The sequence below is a fragment of the Centruroides sculpturatus genome, unplaced genomic scaffold, assembly GCF_000671375.1.
Source record: "Centruroides sculpturatus isolate CEXI.00-Female unplaced genomic scaffold, Cexi_2.0 scaffold787, whole genome shotgun sequence".
NCBI classification, from domain to species: domain Eukaryota; kingdom Metazoa; phylum Arthropoda; class Arachnida; order Scorpiones; family Buthidae; genus Centruroides; species Centruroides sculpturatus.
In genome coordinates, this window is record NW_019384977.1 from 65,148 (window position 1) to 88,112 (window position 22,965).

Sequence of the window (22,965 nt, forward strand, 5' to 3'; positions counted from 1 at the left end):
ATTATATTTTAAGTCGTAAATGCAATATTTAACGTATACAATTACGTTATTATTATTATTATTATTATTAATTTTTTTTTGGCGAGTGTAATTCGAATAAGAATCCAATTTGTATCCCGTCTCGGAGACTTTCAATTGAATGCAATATAAAAGGAGTATGAATAACTTTATTATTAATGAGAAATTTTTGATACTTCTAATACTTTTTAAATAGCTCCTCGAAATTTATTTTCTGAAGAATTTTCGACGGGAGCCATTCTGGATTCCTTCCGATATTTTACACTTTACGAAATGTTAAAAGTTGTATTCGTTATCGAGCGTGGTAGAGGAACGGGATTGATATCCGGAAAGGATAAGCCACCATGATTATTCGATTCGAATTAGAATTGCCAACTGTCTAGGTGACGAATTCTAGTTGCGTACTGAAAAAAACTGTCTATGGAGTATTAGACATTTTACTTTTCAGAATATGCTTAAAATCGAATAATTGACTTAATTTTATTTCAATATTTCAAATGAGATTTTAGGGGGCGAAATGAAGGTTGGGAATAGCAACTAATCCAATACTTAAATTTCGATTAAAAACATTACACACGAGACACTAAATTTTAAGCAATGTTTTGTGTGTAATAAAATCGTATAATTTAATTTTTAAGAAATATAAATAGGAATATTGTAATTAAACAGTTAAAGTTTTTACATTAACTGTTTAATTAAGTAAGGTAACACAAATCGCCATTTACATACAACCGTATTAACTTTTATAATTAAATTATATATAGTTACAAAAACTAAAACATTACACTGAAATTACGTTAAATTTTCTCAAGTGTTTTCGTAAAATTTTTTTCTAAATATAAGATTTATTGATAATACAAACGAAACTGGGCAGTTGGCGATCCTCACTTGAATACCCTTTGAAGCGTTTGAAACGTACGTTTTCTTGTTAGCGTTGAACTGCACAATAAGAAATTTTAAATAGTATTTAATTTTGAGTTATCGTTTATATTAACTCATATAATAATAATCCTAATATCTATGTTACTTTAACATATTGCATAGAATACTATGCAAATTTTTGAGTGATCAAAGTAATCGTTGTACTGTCACAATTTTATGATCGTGTAACTTTCGTTGAACAGGAATGAGTTATGTTAACAACGTACAAAAGTTGATTAAGTTTTAATAAAATTATTATTATTATGACAAGAAATTTTAATAAAATATATAATGTTTTTATTTGTGATTAGTGATAAGAAAAAAGCCTGTATTAAGGATTTTTCTAGATGCCAAACTGTCGATAATTGATTTATAAAATTTTGCAAAAACAAAAAAAATATTCGGTAATAAAATGTGATATGATCTTGTTGTAGCATGACAAATTATTCTAGAAATAAAAAAAATATGACATTTTATCAATTTTTCTGTATTTTCTTTCAAAAAATGTTATCAAAAGATCCACATAAAATTTAAGTAATGTATAAAGAATACGGTTTAAAATTTTTCCTTTACAAATTTGATGTTGACTTCTCATTTTGTACATTTTTTCCAATTATATATGTAAGAAAATCAACTGTTTCGTATATAACATAAGACGGAATTCACTTAACTGTTTTAATTCCGTGATTGCTGGTATTTTCATTTTGAAAATATTGAATATTTTCAAATCAAGTCAATAAATAAAAAAAAGTTAGCACACATCATTTATGGATTTATCCCATTGGAGTAACGTTTCTATGTACAGAAAAATTCTCGACAGAGAAGAGGAACACGAGTTTGAATAAGGCAGTGTTTAAGATTATCTTTAGGCACTTTGTTTTATCACATGGCGGTTTCTAGAGGTCTTTTAGAATCGTAATTACTGCTGCTACTCGTGGTATTATACATGGACGGAGTGCTTTGATATATTTCGTCTTTGCTTTCACGGTTATCCTGTTCTAATGTCCTCTTCATGTTCAGAGTAGAATCACTTCCCGTGCTCCAATCTCTAGATTCTTCCGATCGCTCTACGAATCCGTTATTCTTGTAGGTTAAATCGAAAGTGGGTCTTACTAAAGTATTGGCCGTTTCGTTTTCTAGTTGTATGTCGTTGAATCTGGTATCGAAAACGGGTTGGTTTTGAGTTTCCGAAGTATCGTAACTGTGCGTATCATCCAGAGAACAACTGAATCGAGAAGGCGACTTCTCGATTGAATCGATACTCCCGTTTATTTTCTTCTCTGAAGTGATATCTAGTTTGGCTGGTTGTTCTAACCTCCTGTTGTAACATATATTACCGTAACCGGCACTCGTAAGAGAACGATTAGATCTCATAGATGCTCTGATGGAATTTCTTCTACTTAATTTTTCTCTGTATCGTTGGCGAGATTTACACAGCCAGAAACTCACGCACACGATTGTAAATATCGCCGCTACGGCAGCAACTGTCAATGCTGCTATGGCTAGAGGTTCTTGATACCATTGCTGTGCCGTTATGATGATTTGCGGGTCTAAAAATAGAGAATGTTTCATTAAAAGAATAAAATACTAGTTTCGACATTAATATAATTTACGAACCTCTTTCGCAGAGAAAGGGTAAGTAATCGTCGCAATTATGTTCTCGCACCGTTTCGTCTTGTAAGATTGCGCAGCGTCTTAGAGGTATGTCGATAGATTGTACCCAGAAGCGATTAATACTTCGCTTATAATATATTTGCTGAGTCTTAACAAAATTACTCAGTTCCTCGTGATTACTTTTTACGTAGGGAATCGAACCGTTATCGGACTAAAAGACAAAATATTTAAATTTTGTTTAAAAAATATTTATCATTAAGTATTTATTAATAGAAACCTTACCTCGCATAACTTTTTAGCTTCGTTATAAGTCATTATTCCCCCAACATACATGAAACATGTAGATCCAACTTTATGCCATCCACCGGCGCATTTTCCTTTTTAAAATTTTAACTTAATGAATTTTTATAATTACTTAAGATTAATTTAAAATGAAATTTTATAAATACCACTTAAAACCGAAGAATTATCTTTAAAATATGGATGAAATTTGACTTTTAAGAAATCCTCGAAGTCGTCGTGATCTTTGATTCTTCCTTGAACTGCCGTTAAACTTTCAAAACCCCACCAATTATAAGAAGCATCAATATAAGCGTGATAGAATTCGTTCTTATTCTTTAAAGAATTGATGTATCTAATTTAAAATAACAAAATTAACTTTTTGCTATTGCTATAGCTATAAAGAAACGGAAAAATGAAATTAATATGTAAATTTTCGACTATAAATTCGTATCTTCTATTATCAGGACTTATTATTCTGGTTTTACAGATAATATTACAAAGATTAACAGAAAACAATTTTTATTTTATTTCGTATACCTATACAGGTTTACGATAATAGAAGATACGAATTTATAGTCGAAAATTTACATATTAATAAGAAAAAAGGACATTGAGGCAATTTAATTGGAAAAATGAAATGTTTATTACCTGGACTGGTTTACGGTGGCCAGTTCGTAATCATTATCGGGATTAACTAAATAATTATTGTGGAAGATTTGGTAAGGATTAGCAGCCACTATAGTGCTTCTTTCATCCGGTTGGACTGCTTTATTATCAAAAAAATAATTTTTTATACAGCGTTGATTAGAAGAAGTCCCCTCGAAATCGAAAACTGACAATTGGTGAATTCCTGTATTATTATATAGCACATTAGATGAAAATTCGGACGTTATTCGCGTAAGTTTTATGTTACTCGAATACGGTGAGAAATTTCTTGTGAAATAATTGCGGAAGATTTTGACTTCTTGATAAGTATTTTCACCTTTAATTAACAACACTTCTCTGTTTTTATTTCTGATAAATAAGTTGTTGGTCACTATTCCATCCAAAGAAGGAACGTTTCCTTCGGAATCCGCATAAATGTGCAATCCTCCTTGATTTGACAGAAATAAATTGTTGTGTGCAACAAACTCATCCGCGTTTCTTACGTCCAACAGCACGGAACTATTAGTCGATGTGAAATTGCCAAAAAATTCTTTGCCGTTGTTTTCTATGCGGTTATATTTAAATGTTATTATGGGAGCAATTTCTCCGGCACTTCTATAAGAAATAGCGTTCAAAACATTTCGAGATATTTTAGAATTGGATACGTTGTGCATCACTCCGCGATCTGAAATTTATAAAATTCACAAAATTATCACATTATGTGCTTGAATTCGGCATTATAACTTTAGATATATATATAATATTTATTTAATCTAGTATATGTTTTGAATAGTACTTACCCATTCCAGTATAGAAAGGAGGCAAAGCAACGATCTCGGCAATAAAACCATGAATGCCACTGGCTCCGGATGCATGCAAGTGCACACTAAGTGTACTTTCGGACGATTTATAAAATTTCGTTTCGGATGACATATCGATGCTCTTATTCCATACTCCTAATTGCGCTATCACAGGCATACTTTCGTTAAATATATCTCCGTCGATGATTTTGATCATATCTGGCGAAGCGGCGTAATCGGTAGCGTTAAATAAATTAAATTGCAAAAGTCGAAAACCTAACGATTTAATATAATGAGCGCTGCTAAATATCTTAACACAATCGACTGGCTTATTGTCGTATTTATAATATAAAAGTATTCGTTCGTGCACGACCATTTCTTTATTCGTATCACATACACTGACCATTCCGAAGACATTATACGGGAAACTGATAGCCTTTAATGGTTTATATTTCAAATCGGACTTCTGAGAAGTTTCTCCGATCAGAGTTAGAAAATTGATACCCATTCCGAGATTATGCTCTATAATCATGTTATTGAAAAAAATACTTCCAGAAGATCCTATGATTTCGACACCGTGAGATGCACTTTCCGTAATTCTCACATCGTCCATCTGAATTTCTCGTAATACTGCTTGAAGAGCGGCATTGTTTTCGCCATGTAATATTCCAGCCCCTTGTATCTCTACGTGATTGAGTATAGCCGTAGAAGATTCTTGTCTAGACTTCAACTGGAATTTCGGATTACTTCTTTCGAAATTAGGAAGTGAAAATCTTAATCCTCCCCAGCGTGTGTATCTTTCGCTCAAACTATCCTCTCCACAATAGATGTATACAAAACTTTCTAGATCGGAACAATCGTAAGAATGATCGCTATAACCATTTAATCTAAATTCGCATTCTGTTAATTTTGGTTCGTCTCCCGAACATTCTAAGGGATGAGGCCAATATTTGAAGCGACTCAAACTTGTTAAATCGACGTCGAATCTATGACCTCGTCGTAGATGAACGTTGAACGTGCTATAACCCAACTGACGACAAACTACTTCCGAATTACGTTCGGTAAAACGACGATCGCAGACCGGAATCCATTGAAGAGTAGTTTTATTAAATATCTCTAGAAATCCGTCCTTTCGTCGTTCCTTACATTCCTCATCAATACATAGTCTGACGTCGGAGCTTAATCGAGGACTCACTCGTCTGAAGCGAGGTAAAGATTCTATTTTTATAGGTTTCAGAATAACGTGATCATTTATCCTGCCCAATACTCTTAAATTTCCCAAAACTAATATACCTATACTTGGATAGAATTCCATTGTCACTCCTGCTTCGATAGTAAGTGTCACATTAGGCAAAACGGTCAAATCAGATTTAACAATGTAAGGCGTGTTCCTTTTTCTGAGTGTTAATGACTTGTCGATTCGTCCACCCAATGGTAAATCCAAGTTTGGAAATTCGGTATAAACAGGAGGAGGATAAGTGAATGCATCGACGGATTCGCTTGATAGAAATGGAAAATAGTCAGCTATAGCAAAATTGTTCCAATCGTCAAAATCAAAAATTCTGTTTTTAATAAACGTATGATTCACTGTTCCCCACCAGTTTTCGGCAACGTTAATCGTATTTTCTATTGAACCGGTGTGTATACCCGCTATAAATTCATACTCTAAATATGGATTATCTAATATGTTGCGAGTCATGTTAATCTGTTGAACTCCTCTGATGGCCACGCTGTAACTATAAGGTTCGTAATTACGAACCGATGGAGAATTATTAACATTATTTTTCCTCAATATATTTCTTTGAAAATTAGCATTGACTGTCCCAAATTTGTCGGCGTGACTTTCCATATTAAAATCAACAATATATTTACAAGCATTTAACTCGAACAAATTATGTTCCATTAATGTTTCTTTTTCCATTCCGGATAAACTCATCAAACCTTTCTTACAAATATTTCTGAAAAAAGTATTATTCGTCATATTAACTCTTGAAAAGTGTCCAGATAAAGAAAATGAAAAGAACTCATTGTTAGAAAATGAGGTATTGTGCATAACGAAAGAATGAGTATAATTTTCAGAATATTGCCACACAAAAGGCAATCTGACATCGATACCACCTCCTAAATTATTAACCATGTGCGTATCGTTTATAGTCCAATGAAACAAATTTTTTGAGTTACGTATATTTCTGTTATATTGCACGATGCCATCCGCATTGTTTTCGAAAGTATTTCTTAAAAGTGTGTAATTGATCTCCGCTAAATTGGATAAAGATGGATCCCAAAATGGCGTCCAGACGAACAATGCTTTGTCTTTGGAATGTTTTATCCGCACGTCTTCGACTATAATTGTCTCATTACTATAGCGATGATAATGATCACCATTATCGCTAAAATCTGAATTGTAATGATTACTGGAAATTCCTTTTCCGCACTCTGATATTTCTGATGAAGTTACTTTCAAATAAATATTATCATCATCATCATGATGTTCCCCTGCAATAAAATATGTGTTAGCTAAAAGAATTATTATAAGGCTATAATAATAAAATATTTCTTACCTTCTAATCGAGTAATATGCAATATGGCAGAATAATCGGGGCGATCACCTGGACGATATTCAACATCTACAGAATAACTGGGATTACGTAAAGGGAAAGACGTTAAATTTTTTCTCAAATCCAAAATGAAGCGTTCAGAATTATAGAAATTATAGACATCCGGCCTGAGTATGATCATTTCTTCAGTGGAATGACTACTAAATGGGCTAATTACCATAATTCCTAATTTTTGTCCAACGTTTGCCGATATTTGGAATTTATATTCAGGTTTCATTTCTTCAATTGGCTTGAAAACCAGATACATCCTCTCCCTTTCTACTGAAATTTTACCGTTTCTGATATCTTCGGGAATTGTGATAAATAAATTTTTATCGTCTTTATTAATCCAGGAAATCAAATCTCTCTGATCGTCTCTAGTAAACATAGGATCGTAATGAACTCCACTCTCGGAATTCTTAAGTAGATTACATCTGGTAATATGCAATCCCTGAGAATGTGTTACTATTCCATGCCTAACATTATGAAGCATCTCACTGTCTATCACTTTACGTCTGTCAGAATTATAAAATATGTCATTCCACATAATGCCCAAACCGGAATCAGAATTTCTACGAATTATCATATTTTCTAATTTATGATGATTAAAGTCCACTTGCAAGGCTGGTTTAAAATTGTGCGTTGTATAATCAAAAATTCCTGCATTTTCTATTATGATATGTTTAAGTAAACTTTCTTTAGCAATCATTCCAAGTCTCAGCCCTGCCCAAGATTGAGGATAACAGCGAATTCCTACTTCTTCCATGCAAGAATTTTCAAAATCTTGCATCCTTTCCGCTTTACAATTAGTCAAGTCGGTGTCCAATTCTGTACATTGTACGTTACTTAAAACGATAGGCTTATTGCCAGAATGAAATTGAGATCTTTCCAATAACCAGTCGTGAGGATTCAATACCAATCCCAACTGATGACAAACAACAGCCGCATCCTGAATATCCCATCCATAAGAGCAAACACTTCCCGTTATACCATCTATTTGCACTTCTAATTTACCTTCAGTTTGATTAGAAAGATAAACATTTGTGCTTACTATTCCCGAATATGTGGATGGTGCAATAGAATAGACAATTTCCCGACCTTCTCTTCCTTCGCTATGCAGTTCTCCTTGAACCATCATACCTATGAAAGGTTTAAACAGGAGTTTCGCTTCTGGATGAATATGTAATTTGCTACCAGGCGTGACATAAATGTCTCTAGTTACTGTGACTGTAAGTTTCTCTATTGTAACTTCACCCATCACTATACCGCCTACTGTATCGCCTTGTCGAAAAGGCATAATTAAATGTCGTTCATCTTCCTTAGATGTATACGTAGTATCTAAATCTGTACCCAAGGTAATAAATGGCAAAAATTCTACTTGAGCTAGATTGTATCGATCTTTAATGTCAAATATCTTCTCGTAGACTACGCGAGAATCTTTTTCTTCATCCCAGAAATTATATGTTGCGTTTATAATAGCTGACGGCACATCTAAATGAGAACTCAACTCGTAAGACGAAGAAGGATTTTTTAAATAGTTCCTATAAATTAGAGCATTAGTCGACGAAACCGCTATAACTGCAGCTGCTCTCGATCGAGGATTCAAACTAGCAAATGGTTCTTTGATTATATTATTGAACAGTCGGTTTTTGGTGAAATTTAATTGTTGTTCCAAACTATTTTCTGACAAGCCGACACTGCACACAAACGTTCCTTTATTCTCGGTAAATTCATTGAAAGCAATTTCTACTATTGACGATATTGAACTAACCTGATATAAACCTTGATTGGAAATCAATAAAACTCCTCTTTCGTGATTAGTGAATCTATTGTGTTGTATTACAGCATGGATATTTAGAGCTGGTACAATATGAATGGACAGTCTTTGATTATATTCGAATTTATTATTGAAAATTTGGAGAGAACTTTTTTTCGAAGTGTTTTCCATAAGACAGGAAAGAAAATGTATGCTGTGGTTCCTTTGAAAACTGAAAGTATTCATGCTAATATTCCATAAAGAATTTTCTAAACAAATATTACCAATAAATACACCTATTTCATTATTAGAAAAGGTGGAATAAGATAAATGAGTAGTAAAATTGAAAACTCGGTTATGAGATGTTTCATTAAACCAAAGTGATATACCGTTGCCTGTGTTATTTGAGAAACGTGATCTGTCAAAATGTCTGAATCCTCCAGCATAAGAAATGTTGATGCCATCTCCAATATTACCATTTATGTCACTATTGTTAACAACAACATCTCCACATCCATCGAGAATATTAACACCTCCTATATGGTTACTACCAGTGATGTGTGTCCAATTAATAAATGTGCCTGATCTTTGATTTTCCACTGCCAAACCTCTTCCATTGTTATTTGCAATAATACAATCGGTTAAATTTAAATCATATGCCTTACCTGGTAAAAGAAATTTTGATTTGTACAATGTTAAATATTCTACAAAGTTATTTTAATTTCATATATTTAATTTTAAACTTTTAAATTTTAATAAATGAAAAATTGATATTGTCTTTTTCTCACCTATATTTGCTTCAACTTCGATAGTAAATAAAACCATGCTATCTATCGGTGGATGATAATGCATATAAATGCTGTTCCTAGTACTTGTAACGCTCTGAGGTCTTGTCCCGTTAATTATTTTAAATACTGCTAGGAGTTGGTTACTATCAGTATATCCATCAAAAACTTCAATTTTACCAGCATATTGTTCATCAGCTTCATCGCTTATTATGACTGGGAAATGAATCGTGAGAGTATGACCCATATTGCCATTCACTTGAAATAACTAAAAATACATATTAATTTTTTAAAAACCAAAAAGAAATGTGTAAAAATGTTACACAGTTAATAATTACCTTTTTACATGGTTGATAATTTGTTCTGTACCGTTCCTGATATTGACTAAGTACAAAAGGATATTTCTGTTTTGTTCCTAGATTTACAGTTTGACAAAAAGTTTCTTTGACTACAATATAAGGATCGTGAAAAACGTAACGTATTCCATCACCTCCGTTATCTTTGACTTCCACTTGATGTAAATTAACCATTCCATTGCTAGTGTTAATATATATGCCAAAACCTAAACGATATTAGTTAAAATTAATTAATTAGATAAACTATACAGGGCCAAAATACATAGTGCAATGTTTTTGTCTACCACTCCTGTATAGGCTAACACTACATGTCAACATTTTTTACCTCTATTATTAGCAATCGTGGAGTTTTCGATATTTAAAGCTTCCTGAGGCTGGGTAATATTAATTCCGTTAAAAGCAGACCAACGGATGTTGAGGCCTTTCATTTCAGGTGGCACTCCTCTTATTTGCAAAGCAGAAACAGCTTTATTATCTGCATCTCTGCCAGCATATAATATATCAACATTTTGTAAAATTGACGAAGATTCTTTGCGATAAACAATTTTATCATTCTGTATTTTTCGTTCGTTGAGCGCATTTTCGAAAGATATTCCCCTCCAATACGACTGAACTTCTGATTGTAAGAGAGGTTGGCATTGAATCCCAATATCGAAATGGAAGTCTAAAAGAAAAAGTTTCTTTAAGCAAATTTTATTTCAATCAGATAAAATATTTTTACTTACCGCATATTCCATTTCCTAATTTTCTTTTATTCCAATTTGGACATTCTGAAATAGATAGTTCTCGTCCACTGCAATTAGGATTTTGATACATAAGTTGACTATCTGCTTTATTACGTTGGAACCAATGATAAATTGATCCTCCCGAAAAACCTAACTGTTGACAAATTACGTGTAAATCCACCTCTGTCCAACTGAAAAAGTGAAATAAAATTATATATATATATATATTTGAAGTTTATAGATATAATTAGAGATAATTCTCTGGACAATTACTTCTTGGAATTTGTGCAAACTGATCTCCATTTATCCTTGTAAAATATCTGTAATCGTCCTTCTAATATGGAATTACCATCTACAAGGCGAATCTGTGACCATCTAGGCAAATCTGTCGAATATTCGATAATTGATACCACTCTACGGGTAAATAATATCCTATTTTCCTTTTCTACACCTCCCTATTGAAATTAGAAACGATTACTTGAAAATTCTAATTAGAATCATCAAATGTCTAACAACATATTACAATATCTAAATAGAATTTAATATTCATAGAATACATTGCTAAGTATCAAACAGTTTTTTAGCAATCATATCATAAAATTCTATCAAAGTATAGTCAAAATGTATTTCAGAATCATTTGATAAGAAACTCAATAGTTAAAAAGACATTTAGGCTATATTTAAGTTTTGCCAGTCGTTTACAATTTTAATTTTTGAAATACTCTGTTACATTAAAAACTATGTCTTGTTTCTATTAAACAATTATTTATACAGTGGTACCTCGGTATACGTCTGCTTTAGAATACGTCCAATTCGGAATACGTCCTGTTTGGACGAAAAAAATTTTGTTCGGTATACGACTTAATTCAATTATACGCGCCATCAATGAACAAGTAGCACTATCGGTGTACTAGACCAGACTAGACGTTCGCGGTGCAACGGTTTACAACTTTGTTAAATTTCTTCTGATTTTAATTCGTAAGTAAAATTTTATTATTTTTATTAATCACGAATCGCAAAAAGGCAAATGAAAAGCGACAGAAAACTAAAAAAATGACTAGAATTACAATAGAACTGATGAAAGAGATTGTTGAGAAATACGAAGGTGGCACGAGTGTTCGAGATTTTAACTGTATTCCGTATTGCCAACCGTATTCCGAGAACGACGATATCGACAATCGCGAAAAATAAAGACATTATTAAACTTGCTAACGTTGCGAAAGGGGTTAAATCAATTTGTAAACAGAGATCGAAGACATTAGATCGTGTCGAGAAATTGCTTTTGCTTTGGATAACTGAAAAAGTGCTGGAGACAGCGTATCGGAAGCAATTATTTGCGAGAAAGCTAAAAAGATACACGCTGATCTCATGAAAAATGAAACAGGAACTAGCCAGGAAACTGAGGTGTATTAAGCCAGCCATTTTTTTTTACACGAGAACGGATTAATCATTTTTACATTACTTCTTATGGGAAAGGTTGGTTTGGTATACGTCCAATTCGGTATAAGTCGGGAACGGATTAAGGTCGTATACCGAGGTTCCACTGTATTTTAATTTCCTATGTTTATATGTATGTATGTATGCCATTTCAATATTTTATTATATCAGAAAAGCATTTTCTATAATTGTGTTGTAGGGTGAGCATTTTCTTGTGCAAAGATTGAAACTTTACCCTAAAAATATCAAATTGAAAATTATTGTGATCAATTCAATCTTATAAATTATTAGTAGTTCCAAATGAGGAATTTTTATTTTTAAGTTTTAATGCTTCGTTAAAATGTTTCAACTGATAATATAAGCAATCAAAATTCTATATTTCTTGTGAATATAAATTAAAAAGCGGAACGAAATTACTTCAGTATTGGCTTATTAGCGTTGATAATATGGATTTCAAGCTTTTATAAATTTAAATTCAAAATATTTATTTTTATTAATAAAAAAAATTTTTTAACTGTAAGCAGAATATGATGAAATTAAAAAATTAGATTTTAAAGTTAAAAAAATTCTGTTTAAATCTAAATATCAACCATTCAATTTTTTTTTTCAAATGATAACTGAAGATAATTTTTTAAAATATGTCTAGAGCAAAGATCTAACATTTAAAAAAAATAAATAATCACTTAATGGTTTTATTTCCTTCAAAAATACAGCTGAAAAGTATCTTATCCGTAGATAAAAATAATATATACTGTACATATTTATAAATTTGAAACTGCTTCAATTTTTGCATATATTAATTCGAAAAGATCTTGCAAGCATAAACAATAAATAAATTTGTAATAACAAAAGATATGATTATCAATATCCATCAAAGTTTAATAATAATAAAAATTTTATCATAAATAACAAAGAATTTAAAACAATTTGCTCGTTTTCATATTATTTACAATATAAACAACTGAAAATTTGAATTTAAGTTATTTTAATAATATCAATTTTATTTTCAAAATGGTGATCAATTATATTAATTCAGACTTTATGATTCAGTCGTATTACTTGTCTTTTTAATGATTACGACAGTAAATAATTCTAATTTAGAAGGAACAGAATATACATGAAATGAGTTTAAATTAATTGACAAAAGTGACTAATAACATTTCATAAAAGTCTCTTATCAATATTAATCACTATTCATTGCAACATATTCGAGTAAGTTTTTTTTTATAAACAAAAAACTTCATAAACCGTTCTGAGTCTTAAAAAAACTTTCAAATGACCGAACAGTTTGAATAGATTTCCAGTTTTGGTCCGGTCATCCGTTCAACTTCGGTTCTTTTATTACCAAACAGTAATCTCTATGTAATTTCTATTAAGAAACATTCTATTTATTTGCTTTGTGGTGTTTATTTTAAATATTTCAAAACATTCTAAATTACCAATTAAAATGAAATGTATGCGAAAACGACGAAAAACGAATCTCTTAAAATATTTTCTAGCAAAATATTTTATCTCTCAAACTTTTATTTGTATAATCGTTAATCTGTATAATCGTTATGGTGATTATCTATTATAAAAGAGACCTTTGTATTTAACAGACAATCGTTATAGCTTTTCTTGCATTTGATATTTAAAATATTAATCTTTTTTTTTTTTTTTGAATCAGTTTTACCGGTTTTTAAAAGATTCCGAGACAAGAAAGATGTTACACGAATAAAGAAATACTTAATCAAATAGTAACCAGCCGTTTCCTGTAGTGATCAATTGCACAATAGCCTTCCTGTATTACTCACAGATGGGGGAAGTTATTAAGAGAAGGGGAAGGTGGCAAGTATGAGTACCTGAAGGAGACAATATGTCTGATACTAATCATAATTAATGTTCCTGTGTTCGAAGCTTTGCACGTAGACTTACTCCAATAATTGTCTTCCTGTCATCAGGTCAATGATTATCCAACGGAAACGGGATCGTCTGCTAAATTTCGTTTTTTCATCGTGACTGGCTTAATTCGAATTCTTTATGTGTTTTGTGTTTTATTTATTTATTGATATTTACACCTTAAAATTAAGATATAGGAACTTACCTTAGCAATCAATGTACCTCGAACCGTCACACCTGTGCCAGGTGAGAAAAGGAGCTGGACGCCTGCATCTATCGTCAAATTGCCTTCTTTTTCAATAATAATATCTTTATCGACTCGATAAGGGCTATTTTCTATTGTCAATATCACTTCTTCGCGAATTGTTCCTCCGATAATGGAAGTAGCAGCCGTACGACAGAAAACAAATACAACAAACCAGACGATCATCAAGGCCGCCATATTAAAACAAAAAGAAATATATACCTGTTACTTTTATAAAAATCTCTTGTTTCTATCACATTATTCTTTAGTTTCCCGGTGTTTTAAATGACAATTGCTACTAATACATCAAATAAATTTCTACGACATTCCGCTAACAGTCCTTTTAGCAGTACACTCCCTACAATCTAATATTCACAACCACTCCGGTCACGTGACTGACGCTCTTGACGTCACAATCAGGTGAACATTCTCTACCTGAGTCTTTCGACCAATCGCGATCAAGCTTGAAATTTAAATTACTTTCGGACTAAAATGCCGCTGTAACGCTTCTTAGTACTGTTTTTTTTTTTTTTATATATATATATCTTGGTATAATTTTAAGAGGCAAAAACGTCGTTATGAATGGTCGTATTTAATATTTTTGTGCCAATTTATCGATCTGTCACATATTTTAGTAGTGGGTGTGGTCGGTTGTTTTGGTCAGTCAGCTGTCTCCTATTGTGTTATATAGAGTCACATACTTTTCAATGAAGCGGTTTTCACATGATAAAATAATAAGTTTAATCCTTTGTAATAAAATCGAATCAATTTTATATCGTTCATTCCTCGCAATACATAAAAGATATTTGCTAAATATTTAGTTTTTTTTTTATTATTGGTCGGAACTATTATTTAGAAAATTTCTTAAGTAATTAAACAAATTTTCGACGATAAATTCTAGCCGATCTATTTATAACTTAAAAATTTTAAGCATTTAAATGCATAAATATTTATAAATTTTTATTTTTCGTCGAAAATATAAACTTAATTCTAAAATTTAAAATTAAATTACGTAATAAAGTAATCAGTTAATCATTACATTAGAAATTAATTTAAGAAAGTTTTTTTTTCAACATCCATCGTTTTATTTAATTAAAAATACATACACATATAAAAACAGTAAACTTTTAAATAATATTTTATTTAACATTATTATACATTTTAATATTATAATAATATTTTTATTCAAATTTCAAGTTCATTCAAGCATCTTCGTCACAAAAAAACAAAATAATTTCCAATTGCTAAATCCGTTNAGAATGATAGATTAATGTTGACAGCTGTTTCTGATACAATGAATTAATTGTAATTCGTCATCTAAATATTTTTTTTAATTAGATAGAAACTTTAAAATCACGTGAATGATTTATGACAATTTATAAATTAAAACTTGCTTATACAAATGAAAGATTGAATTTCGCTTGCGTGTGAAAACATTATTATTATTATTATTAATGAAAATTAATTTTTACTCGCTATATTTTTTTAAATCATTGAAGCAGAAAACAATATTAATAATTTTATGTGTTTCGCGCGCGCGATCCCGTAAAAAGTACACGGCGTAATTTTTTTTTTTTTTTGTTTAAATATTTAAGTAGGGTATTTAATTAGATTAAAGAGGATAAAAACGCTAATATGTAATCATTATTCATAAATAAGCCATGAATTGAAACTGTGCATTTACTTGTCAAGAAGCTGAAGTAGGTAACCAATAGCACTTACTTAGACAAGAAATATCTGATGAAATATTGAAAAGGTTATTCTCAAGGTTGTGTATAAGATTTTTCTTAGAAATTCACAGTTACGAACAAAAGCGTTTATATTGGTAACGATGAAGAGCGGAGTAATAAAAATTAATTGATGACTTTAAAATATGAGAATTACTCACGCCAATCGCAATATTTCTACACTTATTTAAATATACAAGCTAAACTGCAGCGAAGTAAACAATGAACGTCTTCATATCCGTACCAGTTTACATTCGGTATCGTCTTTCATGCTTATTTTAGGAGAAAATAAACTATTATATATAAATATATACATATTATTATCAAGTTGTGTTTGATAAACAATGTGGCTCTGATATATAATAAATTAATTAGTTAAAATGGTAATAAAGTATTGCTTAATATCAACGTTACTGTATTTTATGTAGCTCATTATATGTTTTCGTTGTACAAACAGTTTGCGATCTTTCGGTGTTATCGATAAAAGTAAAGAAAACCTTATCTGAACTGATGGTCGATGACAAAATTTTAATCTTTTTCCAATTTTATCGCCAGTTTTTCATTCTAAGGTCAAGTCCGAAAAAATTCGATGGGTATCGTTTAACTGATAAAGTTTATTTCGATAATTAATAAATATTATTTTGAAAAATCATTAAATCTATCTATAAATATACTAATTAAGGCGAATAATATCCTATTAATGGATTAACGACTCGTAAAAATCTTTGTAGTAGCAAAATTAGCGTTGTTATACCGTTTACAAATTATTCAAGCGTATTCACCTAATTATTGAATATATACAGTATCTTATCTTATTATATTGTAATTATAATAGGAAACAAAGCATATGTTTACGATATTTTTGTATTATATAATTTATCGAAAATATTTTATTTATTGGAGTGCAAGGTTTCCAAACGGGATCGAAATTGACCCGTCTTTTTCTCACCTATATTTGCTTCAACTTCGATAGTAAATAAAACCATGCTATCTATCGGTGGATGATAATGCATATAAATGCTGTTCCTAGTACTTGTAACGCTCTGAGGTCTTGTCCCGTTAATTATTTTAAATACTGCTAGGAGTTGGTTACTATCAGTATATCCATCAAAAACTTCAATTTTACCAGCATATTGTTCATCAGCTTCATCGCTTATTATGACTGGGAAATGAATCGTGAGAGTATGACCCATATTGCCATTCACTTGAAATAACTAAAAATACATATTAATTTTTTAAAAACCAAAAAGAAATGTGTAAAAATGTTACACAGTTAATAATTACCTTTTTACATGGTTGATAATTTGTTCTGTACCGTTCCTGATATTGACTAAGTACAAAAGGATATTTCTGTTTTGTTCCTAGATTTACAGTTTGACAAAAAGTTTCTTTGACTACAATATAAGGATCGTGAAAAACGTAACGTATTCCATCACCTCCGTTATCTTTGACTTCCACTTGATGTAAATTAACCATTCCATTGCTAGTGTTAATATATATGCCAAAACCTAAACGATATTAGNTAATTATCTAGAATGAATGTAAGCCATGAAATTGTTAAATACGCCAAGTAAATAATGAATTACTGTAAGATTTGCTGTTAAAATATTCATTTAGAAAAGACAAAGTATGTAATTACGTAATACTTAATCTAAATGATCTATTATATATTTTACAAAGTTTGTTTGATCAATAATTCCATCGAAAAGACTTAAGATTAATGCCATTTCACATACAGATTTTTTTAAATTATGCCTATAATATAAAAGGAAATAATATTTTGACCAGTAATGAATGATTGTAATTCCTGATTCTGAACGCTTAAAGAATTAGACAGGCTCTTGATCCAAATTATTAACTACTTTAAAGAAAAAAAAATTAACAAAAAATAATTTCTAATTTTCCTCAAAATAAATTCATATTCATAATAATTGAGTATAACTTAAGTTTTAATTATGTTTTTGAAATTTTACATTTCTTTCAACAAAATAGGCATATTCTGCTTTAAAGTTAATTAAAGCCCATGCCGGATTGCCTTACTAGATAGACACTGAGGCACATGTCTAGTAATGTACTGATCTCGGGAGTCTCGAAATCGGATAAAATAAAACAATTTTACCATTGAAATTGTAGCGCCATAAAATTACGTAGAGGAGTTCCCAATCTTCTGTGCCTGGGACCCCGAATGATCTTAATCTACTACTGCTTAAAGACCTCGATTTTTTTATTTCTTTTAAAAAAAATAAATTTATTTATAATTTATTAAGTTCATAAAATTATATTAACAGTTTAATTTTTAATCATCAGAGGTGTTTCCCAAACTTTTCGTATTACCTTCCTCTTTTAGTGCATATATTTCTTTAGCCTCATTGTCTTTCAATGTTCCTACTACTCCCAAGCCTTTTAGTGCCCCTCTATCGCCCCCATGATCTTCCGGTGTCCCCCCTCGAGTCTTCTATCGCCCCCAAGGGGCGGTAGCACCCACTTTGGGAAACACTGCGTCTAAACGTTCACCTGTACAAATGCCGATATTTTCGTTCGTTATTATTCTAAATAACGAATAAATATGCTATTCAAAATTGTTTAAATTCATTTAATATTTTGTAATAAATTTATTTCCTTCTTGACTACGTTAAGAAAAAGCTATTAGACTATCGGAGTAGATACGATTGCTTCCTTTAATAAAGGATAGAACCGTTTAATTATAGGCCTATATTATATTTTAATTTAAGTTATAAAATTGCTTTTTATCCGAATATTAATTCAAAAAGAAGAGAAAAATTTATTCACATTTTTACGCGATTAAAATAGGGCTTATATTTTAGCTAACCACTAAATTTTTCCAATGTTCAATCATCTATTGCTAAATATTTAACTTACAATTAAACACAATTTTGACTTGTTTAGAAACTTATTTCTATGTGACTTTCCGTATCACCAAACTTTAAACTTTTATATTTACTAAAATTTCGAAAAATATCTAAAGTGTAGATTATTATCAGAAATTATTATATAACACTTATTTTTTGTTTAATCTATAAAATTAATTACTACGATCCCCGACGAGTTTGTTTAGCTAAGTTTAGACTTTAGATAATCGTGATCTTTTTATATAACTATATTTAGAAATTCTTGAACGATATATTGCAGATTTGACAAGATTAAAGGTCTTTTTTTTTTCTTTTATCACTGAGTAGAAAAATTTATAGAAATAAATTTAGAAAAATCTAAAATTTTCTAACATTGATGTTGTGTATTTCTTGCAAACATGATAAGTCAACGCCACAAATCGAAAAGATATTGACTTGCCAAATTTATCTCTTCTCCTTAGATAAATCCAAACAATTTTTTTTTGTACGTTTTCAATCCCGATTTAAAAAACAAGATTTTCTATTTAGTAAATAATACATTTATTAATCTCTTTTGGCATAATTTCTAATGGATTTTTCTCTTAATTATACATTGATATAAATCATTTTTTATAACTATTATTTTTAAATCTCTATGTAGCTTACAAACAAATATTAGTAAACTTATACTTTTATTAATAAAAAAAAAATATTATAGTTTATTACCTTATAAAAAACCTTTAACTATATATTTTTGAAGTTAAAAAATAATTATTGTTTATTTGGATCGTTTATTTATTTTTTAAAAAATGTATTAATAAAACTAACTAAAAGATAAATAAATATTTTATATAAAATATTCCAAAATTTTATTCGATAATATATATCAGAATTTTTTTAATTGTGATAATTATAACCATTTGAAATAAATTGTAAATAAATCTCTTTAAAAACCATTCTAAATTTACTCATCTTCGTTTAATGTAATAAAACAAATTAGTCTCTATATAATATAAACGATAGTAATAGTAATCAAGGCTGTGCCCATTGGGGGTTTGGCCCCCATTTTGGAAGAATTGGACTGCGTTAATTAAACAGTATACGCCTATTAGGCTATATGTAGGATATTTATTTTGTACCCGTTCAGTTCTTCCTTAGTCTACTACGATGGTTCCCAAACTATTTGATTGGTGAGCCAAATTGCCCGTAAATCGTAGGTGGAAGGGCATTTTATACAGTCCATATATAGTATCATTTATAAGTGATGTATCAAATATGTTTGCTGGACCATTTGCCCGGGGATCGTAGTATAGGCACCATTGGTCTACTACATTATGTTACTCTATATATTATCTTTATTATAAAAATTAAATTAAACTACTTTATAAGAAATAATATGTTTTTAAACATCGCCCTTTTAAAATTCCCACACGCGGGTCTGATAGGGCCGTCGATAGGGAGAAGCTGGGAATTTTTCTCTACGGCCGGAGAAAACTTAGAGACTCGTAGTGGTTCCTCCGTATAAATGAGTGTTGCTTTTACTTTAAAAGACTAAATAAAATCTTTAAGACTAATTTTTGTTATCAATAATAAAGAAACATTCTCTACGTATTTCATTTGTTCAAATAATAAAAAAGGCCAAAGGGGGAGCCGCTCTACCTCCGGGACCCCTCCTCTACAGCTTGGTAATAATTTAAATAATAAACGAAGTTAAGTTAATGTAAATTCTTAAACGTAACATTTGTACTTTTGAAGAATGTAAAAGATATTGTAAATAGTTTTACAATTGATTGATTCTGTACAGAGATCAATGTCACTGATTTCGTAAGTAAGACCAATACATTATTCACGGCACTAAGTGAGACGAATTTTAAAAAAGAAATTATTTTAAAAGTGATCTAGATCCATCGGGATCAAATGATGTTTTAATTACAGCGAACATTTAAAAAAAAATCTTATCTGACGAATGATATTCTTATAATGAACTATTTAATATTAATATTTAAGGTTATTTACAAGAGATAACGAAATTTTAAACATTTCTTTGGCAATTAATCTAATCGTTATAGGGAAAAATAACATTAAACTAATTGCTTAGCTTGATTATATAACAGGTACCCCAGTTCTTATCAGTTTGGTTTTTTTCCCTCTTTTTCCAGATAAGTTTCGTTTTCTTTCATTAACGACCGATAAACAAATCTGAGGTTTTTGACCTAAAATCTGTTGGTAACGAATGATAAATGGCAATAGGTCAGTATTTAAGAGTTTTTATCCTGCTCGTAACGAGTAATGTGGCATTTATATGTCATCAAGTAATGGCAGAGACAATTCGGCCCCTTGGAACAAACTCAGCGTATATTATCAATAGTTGGCACGCGCCATTCATATCTCCACTCGATAAAAAGTCATCGTCGGTCGGTCGATGACAAATTGAATGTTTCGAGTATTAAAAATATAAACGATAAAAAATAAACAGTTTGTGACTTTTAAACTTAAAACAAGTTATAAGTAAACGATATAAAAATATCCTAACTCGTGCCTTAATATTTATAACGTCTTAAGCAATCAATGAACCAATGTAAAATTCAAACATGGCACCACTTGGAATTGTCGTTGAGAGAATTTCAAGCTGGGATGTATCGTTTAGCGCTCATCCCATCCAGGCACCTGTTTATTGCCTTAACATTTGCCAGCCGTACTCCACATCTAAATATTTGTAGTACAATGGTTAATTGACAGTGTCAGTCGTGCTGGTATTCCAACTTCACTCGTTATCGACATAAGGAATTTATTTACTTAGTCCAAACACATTCACAGTTTCATTACTGTAATTACAGACACGTTCAATAAGGTGAACCGAACCGAACAGAGCAACTTATTTTTAAAAATTGACGAGCGAAGTGCCCTCTAAAATTTAACTTTGTAAATTATAAACTCATTGGTCCGATTTTAAGTTTGTAAGAGAAATAAAATTTCCACTTTAATTACTATCTTCATAATATATGGTTAAAGTTCTCCTCTTTTCCGCTAAAAATGAAATTTAATTCCGGGAAAGGCGAAACTTTTCCTATTTTTTTCTGCTGCTTTATGACACGAGGGCAACTTCATAAATTTAACAAATATGGCAAAGTAAGTCATTTTTCCATCTGGTACAATTTGCTGTAAAATTCCATCACCTGCAGGTCTCATACCTTTCAAAGTTTCGCCCAACATGTGATACATTAAAAGTTAGCTACCATTGTAGATCTGCCTCACTTGATTGCTAGAAAAATAAACATATTCAAGCCGGTCATACTTAAGAACTCTAGTTGAAATGATGAGCCATCAACGTGAAATAAAGCACGTATCTTTTTTAATAAATTAGCCAGGGGTACATAGTTCACTGCTAACCATCTGGAAAGACGACAAATGCATGCGTGTAAGAACACCAACGATGATACATAGATCTGACTCATCTCCCCTGCCTAAACATAACGTATCTCCTGTTTAACTGGACAGATTGGTGTAAACTAACCCTCCTACAGTAAAGGCAATATAAAAAAAAAACTGTTGTAAATATACTTTTATTGGCAGACGTTTATCTCCCTTAAGAGTTTTGTTATGTTGATAAAAGAACCAGTTATTATTGGACTAAGATTATTTTGATTGTGTTAATATTTTAAACTTAGTAAAATACAAAATACTAACGATAAACTAAACAAATCTTTACTGTAGTCCAACTTACATTATTATTTTTAAATGCGGTATTCGATCATCCTAAGTATCTTCAAAGTAAACATTTAAATTATTAATTAGATAAATATATACTGTATATTTTTTTAATTTTACATTTTAACAATTTATCTCTTTTGTTACATACAAATATATGTTACAGCAAAGTGCGGTTATAATATCAATTAACTTCTATGAGAAATTGTAAAACTATTTTTATCCCATGGAGAAATATTCACACTAAATCAAGGTCCAATCGTTTTTAATTAGAAGCGTTTATTTTATCTATCAGAATTATTATATTTACGGAAAATAATTAAATTAAATCATAGTCTAATAATAGCTACATATAATCATACTGTATACTGTGTATCCGGCAATACCAAGAGTCAAAACCATGATATTTTTATGATTTATTTATCATAAGCCCGCTTTTAAAGTGTACATACTTAAAAATTATATAATTTAACATTATGAAAATTTAATTTTAATGTTTTAAACAAATTTTTAACTCTCTTAAGAGGGGAAAAAAACAATCTTTTATACGTTTTTCTTAATCGCTAATTTAAACAGAAGTTATGCATTTTTTGATATTATATACGTAATTTTTGTTATAGTTT

At 30.4% G+C, this 22,965-nt stretch overlaps 1 protein-coding gene across 1 annotated transcript; it reads right to left on the reverse strand.

The window, feature by feature from the left end:
• Positions 1 to 1,447: 1,447 nt before the first annotated feature.
• Positions 1,448 to 14,444, reverse strand: LOC111632696 (protein bark beetle-like). The gene is made up of 13 exons (XM_023377197.1): positions 14,020 to 14,444; positions 10,773 to 10,954; positions 10,500 to 10,690; positions 10,100 to 10,438; positions 9,757 to 9,980; positions 9,422 to 9,686; positions 6,842 to 9,298; positions 4,281 to 6,776; positions 3,484 to 4,165; positions 3,003 to 3,187; positions 2,836 to 2,930; positions 2,557 to 2,764; positions 1,448 to 2,489 (listed from the first exon to the last, which is right to left on the reverse strand). Exons 1-13 carry the CDS (start codon positions 14,254 to 14,256, stop codon positions 1,822 to 1,824), a joined length of 8,229 nt encoding a protein of 2,742 aa, XP_023232965.1. The 5' UTR covers positions 14,257 to 14,444; the 3' UTR covers positions 1,448 to 1,821.
• Positions 14,445 to 22,965: the final 8,521 nt, after the last annotated feature.

Bases quoted from the DNA above. Each gene is read 5' to 3' on its own strand.
- LOC111632696 (XM_023377197.1), bottom strand. From the start codon at position 14,256: ATGGCGGCCTTGATGATCGTCTGGTTTGTTGTATTTGTTTTCTGTCGT. The intron at 10,691-10,772 runs GTAATTGTCCAG...TCACTTTTTCAG, and splicing joins GTTTGCACAAATTCCAAGAA to TTGGACAGAGGTGGATTTAC. The intron at 9,299-9,421 runs GTGAGAAAAAGA...TTCTTTTACCAG, and splicing joins CGAAGTTGAAGCAAATATAG to GTAAGGCATATGATTTAAAT.